The sequence below is a fragment of the Eurosta solidaginis genome, chromosome 1 (assembly GCF_040869045.1).
Source record: "Eurosta solidaginis isolate ZX-2024a chromosome 1, ASM4086904v1, whole genome shotgun sequence".
Lineage (NCBI taxonomy): Eukaryota > Metazoa > Arthropoda > Insecta > Diptera > Tephritidae > Eurosta > Eurosta solidaginis.
The window spans coordinates 395,945,032-395,958,777 of record NC_090319.1 but is presented as its reverse complement, the minus strand read 5'-3'; the positions used below and the strand labels follow the sequence as shown (position 1 = coordinate 395,958,777).

At 38.9% G+C, this 13,746-nt stretch overlaps 1 protein-coding gene across 14 annotated transcripts in view; it reads left to right on the top strand.

Moving 5' to 3' along the window:
- The window catches only part of Lrrk (Leucine-rich repeat kinase), a 255,882-nt gene that overhangs the window by 217,888 nt on the left and 24,248 nt on the right, over positions 1-13,746 (top strand). For 13 of the 14 annotated variants that reach the window (XM_067763700.1, XM_067763698.1, XM_067763703.1 and 10 more), the window contains one exon: positions 1,966-2,320. The exons of the other annotated variant lie outside the window; for it this stretch is intronic. In XM_067763700.1, the coding sequence (XP_067619801.1) occupies positions 1,966-2,196 (231 nt within the window). In that variant the 3' untranslated portion in view covers positions 2,197-2,320. Of the gene's footprint in view, positions 1-1,965; positions 2,321-13,746 lie in introns of those variants that run through there. 14 annotated transcript variants of the gene reach the window in all.

Sequence of the window (13,746 nt, the reverse complement as noted above, 5' to 3'; positions counted from 1 at the left end):
ATTTACAAATCTATTGTAAGCGAACCTTGGACACGGCGAGTGTACCCCTAGCACTTATTGAAGAAGCGCCGGGACGGAAAAAGCTTCGTTACAAATTTAATACTGTTTTCACACAGAAACTTAATGATCTCATTTCACCTGCTAATGAAATCGTAAATTTTTTGCTTTCACACAGAAGTAACTGCTCAATTAGTATGAAGGATGAGACAGACAATCATGGCGGAACGATACAAGGTGGGAGCATGGTGACATACCTACAAACAAGAAAAATGCCATGTGCTTGTAAATTCGATGGACAAATGTCAAAATCGTACTGCGCCGGTAGTTGATGTATCAAATCAAATAAAAAAGGTTATAATCAGCTGTTCGATGCGGCCACCTTGTATCGTTCCGCCATGCAGACAATGACATTTGCTTTGACAAATGACATTTTTAAGCACTGAACACACCAAAAACTAAGAAGCGGAAACGGAAGCGGAACGCTGCCAACAGAGATGCATTGTGCTTTTGACTTCATTAGGCATTCGATTAGCTACTAATGAAATAATAATAGATTCGAATTTTGTAGGGAAGATTGAGCTCAATAAGCGTCTTAATGTAGAAAATTGCCTTTATTATTCAATAAGCCGTCTGTGTGAAAATAGTATAAGAATCCAATGCGAGTTCACATTACTGTTGGCATTGAATTTGGCATCTTAAACTGTGATGAGCAGTAAAATGCAATGCATGCAATCTAAACTGAGCCCAACTTCAACGGCAGTTGAAACTTTCACTGATAAACCGGAAATGGTGCGTATTTATGTACGTCAGTGATTTAGTTGAATGTTACTGCCTTTTGCGGCCTTTAAATGAGTTTCGGATTTTACAGACCCACTTGGATTACGATCATATACTCTATATTGGGTTTCCATCCTAATACAAATCTTAAAAATTTTCAGCTGATTTGTTGTTGGCAGTCGGAAGTATAACATATGCCCTAATATGCTATGCAAAATTGAATGGAAGATCACATAAAATCTTTTAACAGTTGACTTCATTATGTATTATCAATGCTAATATTATTATTTACATCAGGGAAGAGACGGATTTATATATACTGTAAAGGACAATCCATAACTGTAAATATTCCAAATCTTAGGGGCTGACTTTTAGCGTAAAACAGCAAAAGTGATTTTTGTACCACTGTTTGAGTGAAGTTTTTACATAAATAAGGTATTATACGAAAGTTTTGTTGTAGTAATTACAAAAATATTTCTCGGAAGTCTTCGGTAGCGCTGGCCTAGGGAGAAACCTTTATTGGATATGACGTGAGAACAAATAGTTTGTTTTTACAGATACATGTTTCAATTTTTTTGGGATCAAATTAACCATATATAATGTAAACGTCAACAATATGAACGTAATATTTTAGCTTGTTTTTACTAGTTGTCATCGAAAATACAAATGATGAATCTATGTAATTAAACCCAGTCTATCGATATTCAACTAATACGTTTATGTGAAAAAAGGTCTTAAAAGTAGCATATTTAACTCCTGAAAACTGCAAAAATCAACACTTTTACGGGGACAACATTGGTGACATTTTTTCAGATAGCCGAATGACAGAACAAAGAAGAATTGAGGGCAAGACAATTGACTTCACCTGGTTATCCCACCTTGTTTTGGACTCTATAAATCAATGCTGCTGCACCATATGTAATTCAATTGGGAGCAGATATAAAGTAATTTATTGTTTGAAATAGTACTACAATTTATTTATACTTATACAAAATACACCTTCTGCAATTTTTTTTTATTCTGAAACTTCCTAATTGTAAACGATTGAATTCCTCACGTTTTTATTTCATCTTCTTTTGGTGTGTTTTTTTTTTTTTTTTTTCTTTTTTTTTTTTTTTTGAGATAAGAAAGCGCTATTTAATATTTTTTTACGATTCGATTATATAACTGTTTCATCGTTTTTTATAGATAAAAAGTATTATTGCAGTTCCTCATCCAAAATGTCCATTAATTGCTACAATCGGTCGGCGTTATCGATCTTTGATCTCACGATATATGGATTCAATCGATGATGCAAATTCACATGTACAAGCAGCCATGGTCACACACAACGAAAAGGAACGAAAAACTCGCTCTTCATCCCGTGACATGGATAGCCATATTCATGTTTTATTGTGGAGAGCTAAAAATTGGTCGTAAATTTTTATTTTGCGATTGATAGGCCAATTCAAAAGTATGTGTACATCTGTATTTAAGAACCAATATCCGTAACTATGAATAATAAGGCGGTCCTTAAAATGTGGAGGTTCGCATCAAAATCTAATATTTTATGGGCTCTACGCAGCTTTTAAGTAAACGCTTAAGAAATATTTTGAATAATTTCTTTTGCAGTGAAATAGGAGCAGCCATGGTGAAATCACCAGGTGAAGCATTGCGAATTCATACAAGTGGCGAATGTTTGACCAAAACGTTCAGAATTGTAAACACCCTCGATCACCTGTTTAATCGCTGTTCGATTACTTAAATCATTTGCTCAATAGTGTTTTTCAAACCGTTTTGTAGACGACTGGTACATTAAATTATTTATATATTATAAAATGTTTGCTTATCTGGCTGCTCATATTTTCTCTATTAACTAGGTTTTAAAAATGAATATTAATTTGTAGTCTCATTTTCTGTAAAAGAAAAGTTGGTTTGAAACACAAATGGGCAATTCATGACACATCAATTTATGAACCGCAAGCAAAAACAAACCTTTCTTCTATTCTCTGGCCATTCGCGACAACCGTTCTCCCTGTCAGCAATTATTTGACAGGTAGGTACGGCAATGGAGGAATATAAAGATTTTTCACTTGTATGAATTCACAATACTGGCGAAGTAAATAGAAAAGGACAGAAGATGTACGTTATCTGAAACGGTACGGATGTATTTTCGACGGTCAAACGAGGGCAGAACTTTTCCCCGCTTTGAAAAAATAGGAGTAGTGTAATAAGTAGCTTTCGACGGAAGCCCTTACAGAAACTGTTGTTTTCAGCATAACAGAGCTTCCTAACGCCAATGCGAGTTTACAATACTGTTAAAAAATAAAGGCGCGATAACCTCTTAAGAGATTTTAGGCCGAGGTCTTCTAATTTGCGTCGTGCTCTTTTTCATTTTTCCTACAAATTGGCGGGACGGGACCTACTTTTTTTATGCCGACTCCGAACGCCATCTGCAAGGCAGAAATACACTCGAAGTGCTTGCCGACATTACTGTTAGCATTGAATAAGGTTAGGTTAGGTTAGGGTGGCTGCCCGAGGGCATACTTAGGCCAGTAGTACTAGGCCCGTTGTGATACCACGAAAAACACCGTTACCTTTCCTCTTCGAACCATTTTGAGGACCTGATGAAAGCTACCAGGTCCTTGACGTCATTCTCCACAACCTGACTCAGATTATCAAGAAATGGAGCTCCCAGAAAGCGCTGCCGTGCTCCGCTTAGTGCTGGGCAGTTGCAAATGAGGTGAACCACCGTTTCCTCCTCCTCATCCTCTTTACAACTCCTACAGCAACGACGATAAAGCGCTCCTAACCTTTCTGCATGCCTACCTATGAGGCAATGACCCGTTAGTGTCCCCACAAGTGTGGAAATTGTATCCCTTCTTAGGTTGTACACGTGACGGGATCTTTTAGGATCCCATTTAGGCCAGGTTCCTTTCGATGTTCGACACCCCGGTGTTTGTATCTTTCGTCGGCTTGACGGTAGATGTGCTCTTTTAGCATTAGCTTGCATGTGGACAGGGGCATACCTAAGCGTTCTTGTCCAGGAAGAACCTGCTTGGTTGTACCCTGCCTAGCGAGTTCATCTGCAATGCAGTTTCCCTCGATATCCCTAAGCCATCTCTTGAAGAGATCGGCGACAGTTTAGTGCTAGTTCAGAATTGAACGAGTGGGAGCCCAGAGATTTTATGGCAGCTTGGCTGTCGCTGAAGATAAACATTTCTTTGCCGACATTGTATGTCCCTATCCTAGCTGCGGCTTCCATTATGGCTGCAACTTCTGCCTGGAATACACTGCAGTGGTCTGGTAGTCTGAATTAGAGCTGGAGGTCAAGGTTCCTTGAGTATACTCCACCTCCAACTCTACCGTTTAGCTTGGAGCCGTCCGTGTATATGGAAATGCTGTTGCTCATAGCAAGGCACTTATCCGACTGCGTCCAGTCATCCCTGCTGGGTATGTTTATCTTAAAGTTAGTTTCCGCAACTGTTGTGGTCGCACAGCGATCCGTGCTAGGAGGGAGAAAACTGTATTTGTTTAGTACACTTGAGTGTCCTGTGGTCTTGTTGTTCCAACACGACAACTCCCTTAGACGCAGGGCTGACGTTGCCGCTGCTCGATGACCAGGCAGATCCAATGGAAGGATGTCAAGAATGACCTGAAGAGCTTCGCTAGGCGTTGTTCTTAGAGCCCCGCTTATGCTTATCATGCTGGATCTGTGGACTTTACCCAACAAGTTTAGGTTTGACGCCTTGCTCAAGGCTGGCCACCATACGACTACCCCATACAACAGTATGGGTCTGATAATCGCGGTATAAATCCATCTGCATATGTGGGGGGTGAGTCCCCATTTTTTGCCGATGGCTCTTTTACACGTATATAATGCAATGTACGCTTTCTTTTGTCGCTGAATAACGTTGTCCTTCCAGTTCAGCTTTTTTTCTAAAACTACGCCTAGACATTTGGCTTTATCTGCCAGGCTTAGGCGCACCCCATTTAGTTCTGGTAGGCTCAACGATGGTATTTTGTATCGTTTGGTATATAAGACAAGCTCTACTTTATCGGAGTTGACGCTGAGTCCACATCGGGAAGCCCACAGGGAAACCTCTCGCAATGCTACCTGCATCAAGTCGCATAAAGTTTGAGGGAACTTGCCTCTGTAGACAATCGCTGGGTCATCAGCATATGCCACAACCTTCCCGCTCCCCCAACTAGTATCTCTTAATAGCGAGTTTACCGTTAGGTTCCATGGTAAAAGGGAAAGAACACCACCCTGGGGCGTGCCCCTTGCGACGAATCGTGTTATATCAACCTTCCCCAGTGAGAAAAGCGCTTTCCTTCCCCTGAGCAGTTGATCAATCAGTCCCACTAGGGGTCTATTTACGTCCAGACCAGTTAAAGCATTGTTAACGGCGTCTGGACTTATATTGTTGAATGCTCCCTCAATGTCTAGGAAGGCCACAAGACAATAATCCTTTTCGAACAAGGATGTTTCTATAGTAGAGACTAGGCTGTGTAGCACAGTCTCTGCAGATTTACCTTTGGTGTACGCGTGTTGATAGCCCGAAATGAGATTCCTATCAAATCGCTAACTGTTCTCTCTAGGGTCTTGAGTACGAAGGATGAAAGACTGATAGGTCTGTAGTCCTTCGGCTCGTAGTGAGTCTTTGCCTGCCTTAGGAATGAATATGACCGTGGCGCTCCTCCATGCACACGGAATATAGTTCATAGCCAAACAAGCGGTATATATGTGCCGCAGCCAGTTGGCTGATAACTCCAAAGAGTAGATAAGTTGAGCGGGTACAATCCCGTCCGGTCCAGCAGCCTTAAAAGGTTTAAAACTTTTAACTGCCCACCTCACCCTCTCCTCGGTGATGGGTATATTCACAGCTTGGTTTACTGCAGGTACTTCCGGTGCGTTGGTCATATTTCCCGGGAAATGTGTGTCCAGGAGCAGCTCTAGAGTTTCGCCTTCTGTGCTGGTCCAGGTACCATTCGGTCTCCGCAGAAAGCTAATAGCTGTTTGCGTCTTAGAAAGCACGCACCGTAGCCTGGATGTGTCAACGACACTTTCGACTCCAGTGCAGAAATTTCTCCATGAAGTTCTCTTCGCTTGTCTCAGGACTTTTTTGTAGGTCCTTAGTTTGTCCTTGTATTCTAGCCATTGTGACCCGTTGTCAAAGAATTTGGCTTTGTTAAACTGTTCTCTACAGGATTTACGAAGTAGGTCCAGATCATGGGACCACCAGTGAGGTTTACGCTTACCGCGTGGTTTTGGCAATGGAAGGCCTGTTCTAAGGCATTTGAGAATGCCGATGTGAAGGTTTCTACCAGACCGTCTAGCTCCATCGTTGATGAGGGGCTTTGTGGGGGCAGTTCTGGTAGTTCTCTTGCTAACAGCTCATTATGTAGTTCCCAGTTTGTATTACGTGGGTTACGTCTCGCAATGGGCTGATCGACGAAGAACTCTAACATTACTTCAATATACCGGTGGTCTGAAAAGGAATGTTCCTCAAGAACACGCATTTGAATAAACATAAAAAAAATTGAATCTGGCTACTTAAATTGTAATGAGCAGTAAAATTCAGTGGACGTAAACTTGACTTGACGTAATAGGGAGAGGTGTTATCCATATATACAGTACATATGTACGCCAGTTATTCAGCTGGAGGTTGCTGCCTTTGCGTCACTTAAATGGGTTTTGGATTCAACTACCGGTGTCATAATTATTTAAAGTTTTACACACCCACTTGAAAGTGATCACAATACTCTCAAATGTTTTCTCATCCCTAAAAGACCGTACAAAGTTCCAGTTGCTTTGTTGACTCGTCGTTAGAAGTCGGAAGTAAAACATATGCCCTTCAAACATGTTATACAAACTTGATCAGAAGATCCCCAAAAACTCTTGGCAGTTGAATTCATGATGTATTACTAATGTTGCCAAGCTATTGTTTACCACAGCATGTCAGGCGTTAGACGGGCCACGAGGCAGTCGTCCTAGTACCAGAAGATGCTGATCCGAAGCGACAAATGACAATCCATAACAGTGTAGCAATAAAATACGTCTTTTTCAGAGAATTATCTTCTTTTTTTCTTCCTCTTACCACCACCTCATTCAACCGTTCACAATAGTACATTAAACTATATTAGGCTATGTTCACCTATAGCAATTACATTACATCTCGGCCAACCTGACAATGAGTGACCGGCCTCGGTCACTGAGGTATAATCCGGCCTCCACCTAAAGTGGCAAAGTTATGGAGCGCTTAAATTTACCAGCGTGTGCCCATTATTGCATGCACACCTGGAACGATAATCGTCTGAACTTAATCAGCTGTTTATCACTTTAGGTAAAAGCAATTAATGGCTATTTACAAACTATGCTATTTTAGAGGTTGAGTGCTGCTTTGGGTTTTCCACATTTTGATATTGCAAGCCTTTATCCCCCCGTCATAGGGAATTTGAGTGATCTGACAGTTCTCGATATCCTTAACAACATATCGATCGTTCGGAAGGCGCTTATGTATCACATAGGGTCCCTTATACTTTGACAGAAGTTTTTTATTTGTTCCTATCGTAGTGTCAATGTTTTATATTACTACGAAGTCTCCTACCTGAAATTCCTTGACGTTCGTATTTCTCAACTCACTGCGTTTTAGGTTGTATTGTTGTACTTTCTCAATGTTCTCTTTTTCGATTTCCCGCAAAGCTTCAGTATTGCCCTCCCCCTCTGTGAAATGCAATTCTCTAATTATTCTGTAAGTTTATTAACCAATGGGCCACGCTGGCTTACTCCAAACAATGCTTGACTAGGTGTCATACCTATAGACCTATTAATTATGTTATTCAGCGCGAATTCAATTTTAGCGATATGTTTTACCCAATCCGCGTGTTGGATGGACTCGGTGAATTTCGCCAGCATACCGACAAGAGTTCGGTTGACCCTTTCAAACTGTCCGTTCACCTGTGGAGAATGTACTGCTACCTTAATATGTTGGATATTTCTACTTGTCATGAACTCGGAAAAATCATTGGAGGTGAAACAACTTCCCCTATCTCTGATGCACCTGACGGGACGGCTATAATATTCAGTATTTAGTGAGAGATGCGTTAACTTCTTTTGTGCTCGTTGTGAGTACTGGGTATAATTTAATATATTTTGTCAAACTGTCTATGATGACTAAAATATGTTTTCGCTTAGACTGCAGTGATGATAGTGGGCCCTAGTGATCTAGGTAAACTGTATGGAATGGTATAGGCTCTTTCGGAATGTTATGTAATATTCGTTCGTTCGGTTTCAGCTGTGGTGAATACATAATGCACCGTATGCAATTTCTTGTAAATTTTTAAATTTTATCATTCATATCTGGAAACCAATAAATCAATTCTCAATCCCTAATAGGTCATGTTTTCATGGGTGGTGCGTATGATTTCGTGTTCTAGTTCCTGAGGCACATAAAACAATAGGTTATCTTTATCTTTTTTGTATATTAATCCGTTCGACATTGCGAAGTGACTGCTCCTCCTTCTCTAAGTGGTTTTTTTAAATCTGATAATTTAGGATAGCGTGCCTGTGCTGCCTGTAAACGAAAGTCTATATCTTCGCTATCTACTGCTGCTACTATTTGTTCATAATTAGTTTGATATCTACATAGGGCATCTACATGAGCCATTTTTGTACCAGCACGATGTTGTATTGTATAGTTAAATTTTTCTAATTCTAAGGCCCAACGGGCGATACGACTATTTACTTGTTTATTATTTAAAGTCAGTGCCAAGGAGTTGCAATCCGTAACTATTTTAAACTTAATTCCTTCCAAATATGCCCTAAATCTGCGAAGTGCATTAATAATAGCGAGCGTTTCGAGCTCTAAACTATGATAACGACTTTCCGCTTCTGTAGTGCGCTTAGAAAAATATGCAATTGGATGGAAAGCACCATCGTTTTGCTTATGAAGTAAAATTGCACCATACCCACTACACTGAAAGAAAAAGACTGGTAATATTAACCGAAATACGGGTCAATTCAACCGAAATTTCTGTTAATTTTTATCCATCGCAACAAGATGTTGACTCAACTGCGCACAAATCGTTGATTCGTAATTGACCGTTTAATAGTCAAATGAACAAAAAAAGTTGTTGCGACAGCTTTGTACGAAAGTACCTATGTTGCCATATACATAAATAAATAAATGTAAGGCGCGATAACCTCCGAAGAGATCTAAGGCCGAGCTTCTCTTCCAATTTGCGTCGTGCTCCTCCTGATTTTCCCTACAAACTGGCTGGACGGGACCGACATGTTTTATGTCGACTCCGAACGGCATCTGCAAGGCAGATGAGTTTTCACTGAGAGCTTTTCATGGCAGAAATACACTCGGAGCGCTTGCCAAACACTGCCGAGGGGCTTAGAGAAATTTTCTTCTAATTGAAAAACCTTATTTCTAAAATTTTGATGTTGTTTCGCCCAATCCAGGGCATACGGTGTGGTAGGCGGAGCCATATACATACATACGTAAATATGTGAATACATAAATACGCATGCTTGCTACATATACATAAATATGTACGCGCTTAATTCGGTTAGAACTTCAATTGGGCTTACATCAAATATGCTGGCACACATTAAACATTATACACTTTATTATTTTGTTTTATTAAACGCACTTTCACCAAATTTTATAATTTATTATTTATTTAATTTATAGTTTTGAACTTCGCTGTGCAAATAGAAATGAAAATAGTAGTCACAAAACTCTCAATTCTTTCAGTTGCAGCTCAGCTCATTCTCAATGTCTTCTCTCGCATGTAGTTGCCACACTTGATTGTTTCGAACTTTTAGTATAAATGTATGACATACCATTTTAAATAGAGAACTTGTAAGTTATAGAAAAGTAAAGAATCTAATCGCTAGAAGTTAATTCACCACTGGAGTAACTTTGCATGTAATTCGGCACGTTTAATTTTCGCAACACTTTAAGTTGAAACGATTCCAAAACAACTCAAACTTTTATGTTGTCGGAAACATAAACATTAAAAAAGGATGTTTTTATTATCTTATTGAATTCGTTCGCGTGAGTGAAAATTCGTAAAAACTTGAACAAAATGTTCCTAACTTTGGAAAAATCCTGTTCGTTCAAACAAAACTTTTGCAACAGGAGGGCGCAATTTTGCATTCCGCTTGGAGGAGAAATTTCAAAATTCTGCCCGATAAATAGGTGTCCCGGTATCTCATAATTTTTTGCACAGTAAATTCAAAAAAGGGGTTTTCGTTTTGTATTGATAACTGAAAAAATAGTTTTTTGTTGTTTTCCCATTTTGTGTGTTTTTTCCGATTTCGTGGTTTTCTTAGTTTGGTATTTTCTTTTAAACAAGTGGCACCATCGTCATAAGTACAAGGTAGAGAGCGCAGTGAGCGTAAAATTCTGTTTGAAATTTGCTCATGTATTGACTGTTGATCATTTAGATTGATTAGGAATCTGTCAATTTTACAGAATTTTGTTAACTTAAGAGCGACAATTTCTCTTCTGTTGAAATTACTAAACTAATTTGTTCGCTTGACAAAGAACTCGGTCGAATTAACCTCGATCAATTTCACCGAATCTCCGTTAAGTCAAGAACAATAGAACCGGTTTCTTCAGTGTAGCGCTCGCGTCGCAATGGAGTTCGGTTTCTCGTTTAGGATTGTAGATCGGGCACGTCATCAGTTGCAATTTTAAATTCTCAAACGAACTCTTAAAATCTTCGCCAAATTCGGATTTGGAATCTTTTTTTATCAATTGGTACAGGGGACCGGCTATGGCTGAAAACGATTTAACAAATTTTCTGAAGTACGAACATATCCTTAGAAAAGATTGTACATCTCTTTGGTTCTTTGGGTACGGGTAATCAGCTGTTGCTTCACATGCCCATCTGTTGGCTTAATACCCTCATGTGTTACCCTATACCCTAAATACTCTATATCATACTATGCGAATTTGCACTTTTCCGGTTTTAATTCAAGGCCATACTCTGATAACCGCGTGAGCACTAGACCCACTAATCTGAAGTGTTCTTCTATTGTTGAACTAGCAATAAGAATGTCGTCCATATATGCCATTATGTTATTATTGGCTATGAAGTCTCTTAACACCTGGCTAATAAATCTTTGGAAAATCGCCGGCCCATTTTTTAACACGAATGGCATTCGCAAGAATTCATACTGTCCTTTTGGCACCACGAAGGACGTATACTTAATTGAGTTTTCATCCATTCTTATTTGGTAGAACCCTGACTTGAGATCTATATATAAATATAAATATTTTTTTTTCCTTCCAGGTACTCTAGGCAATCTTCGATTAGCGGAAGTGGGTAGTTGTCTTTTACTATAACCTTATTTAAGCTTCTGTAATCGATACACATCCTTATATCACCCGATTTTTTTTGTTAATACTATAGGGGATGCGTATGCGGAATTGCTATGTCTTATGATTTTGTTTTCTAACAGATCCTCTATGATTTTATCCACCTTAACATTCTCCATGAAAGAGAGACGACTAAGGGGGGGGCAAGATATAGGGATATTTGAGGTTAACTGAATGCATGCCCTAAACTCATTATCTATCTTTTTATCGAGCTTTTTGTTGTATGTCCGTTCAGTCAATTGTTTAAAACCTCTGCGCCAGCTTAGGGGTAACTTCTCACTGATGTTTACGGCATTGCTGTTTTTTTCAATGCTGAAAATTTCCTTAAACGTATCGACTTCCAAACGACCTTCTGTATTATCTTCAGAATAATCAAATTTTTCTTCGCTAAACTCATTTTTATTTTATTCAATTTCTTTTTGTATACAAAGAAACATATTATATGTATTTAAGAAATTTCGTCCTAAGAGGATTGGAAACGGCATGGCCTCATCGGCTAGTATTGAAAAACTTAAGATTTTGTAATTCCACGATACTTTGTAAGTAAATTAATTTGACCAAAACAATGTAGATTTGTATTTGAAACATCTGATTTGCTTCGTTTGTGGTTCACCTCCAGCTGCCTATTCACCCATGTTGCCACTTAACTTTTCATATTTTGGGATAATAGCGGGTTGTAGTAGGGAGTTTAACCCTTAATGTGGTTGCGTTATACAATATTGAAACACAAGCGGTTGTGTCACGCAAGCCTTCTATTATAAATTCTACCAAGTCGTTGCCGCGGATATTACTGTTACATGCAATTTGTTGCATTGAAAGTATGTAATGCTGAATGCTTTCTTTGCATTTGTTCCACTGGCGCGCCTCTAGCTTTTTGAACAGTTTCCCAGTAGCTTGGAATTTTGAAAAACTCGCTCGTCAACTCAAATTTAAGGTCTGACCAAGTGCGAGGGGACAATAGTTGGCGTGCCAATAAAATTTTACGATCATCGTTACACTCATATGTGTTGGCCGCGTACTCGAAATCTTCTATCCATTTACTAATGTTTTTCTCGTCGTCGCCACTGAATTTTGGCACTAAAGATTCGATGTCTCTTAGTGAATAGTTGTACGTATTCGCCTTAGAGCAGTTAAATGTTGAACTTCTTCCAATACTTTCTTTAGTCGTAGTATTTGCAAACGATTCCTAAAAAGTTTGCATTTCTGAGTTAATATATTTATTTGCGTGTTCTTCGGTCACGCTATTATCTCCGTTATTTGCTTCTAACGGCCTGTCGTTGTTTGTATGTATCTGCGCGTCGTTTTTTCCGTATAACGGCACATCACCATTATATACACGCTGACCACTTTCCTCTTCTGGAGTTTTTGATCGGGATGCTGAGTTTGCGTGTGCCTGCTCCCCGTTTATATTTTAGGCCGATTGATTTGTTCCCACAATGTTATGTAAGAGGGATCTGACCTCCTCTTCCGTTGCCGATCTGCGCACTACGATGCCCGTGTTGCCGACCGCTTCAACAATTTTTTCACGCGCGCTGTTTTCCATTAAAATTGATACCGGTAATCGTTTAGATGTACGGAAGATATTAGCGGAAGATATTCGGAAGTACTTAATGCGTCTCACTTTAATTATTTAAATTAATATTTGTTCGGTACCACACCTGACGCTGTATCAATAAAATACGTCTTTTCACGTTGGTGTATATCAGAGAATTATCTTCTTTTATTCTTTTCTTCCTCTTACCACCACCTCATTCAACCGTTCACAATAGTACATTAAACTATATTAGGCTATGTTCACCTATAGCAATTACACTACAACAGTAACATTCCTCTTAATATAAGGGGCCTGATCTTTACGGCAAAACAGCTATTGTGAGCTACAATTTTTGTGTTATTGTTGTAGGAATGACAAAACCATTCCTCGAAAGTCTTCGGTAGCACTGCACAGGGGAAAGTCCTTGACTGGATATGTTGTGCAAATAGTTTTTTTTACAAAGGCCTCCTTCAATTTTTTTTGCGAACAAATTAAACATATATAATGGAAACGTCTACAAATTGGATCGTAACACCAAATGATGAATCTCTGTAATTAAATCCAATAAGGGTCCTTCGATATTCACCTAACAGCTTATGTGAAAAAAGTACTAAAGGTAGCATATTTTATTTCTAAAAAATGAAAAAAACAACACTTTTTCGATGACAACATTGGTGAAAAGTTTTCAGATAGCCGAATGACAAAACAACGAATAATTTAGAGCAAGACTATTGACGGCTTATTTCACCTAGTTACTCCACCATGAGGAGCAGCCTAGAAATTTTGACGTGAACACATAGAATATTGAATTTCATTTTTTCCTGAAGAAACAATGCACAATCAATTAGTTCTTAGCAAAATCAAAGTTGCCTGGTGAATTTGCTGCTAAAAATCTTTAGAAAATTTCTTAGGCGTACCTCATACGAAAATTTGACAAACGAAATTTTTCCTAAGCATTTCTTGAGAGTAATTTTGTATGGACTTTTTGCTTTTCTTTAGAACTGCATACGGCTCTTTACTCGTGCTTAATTTAGAGTTATTTGACAAAGTTTACTTTAC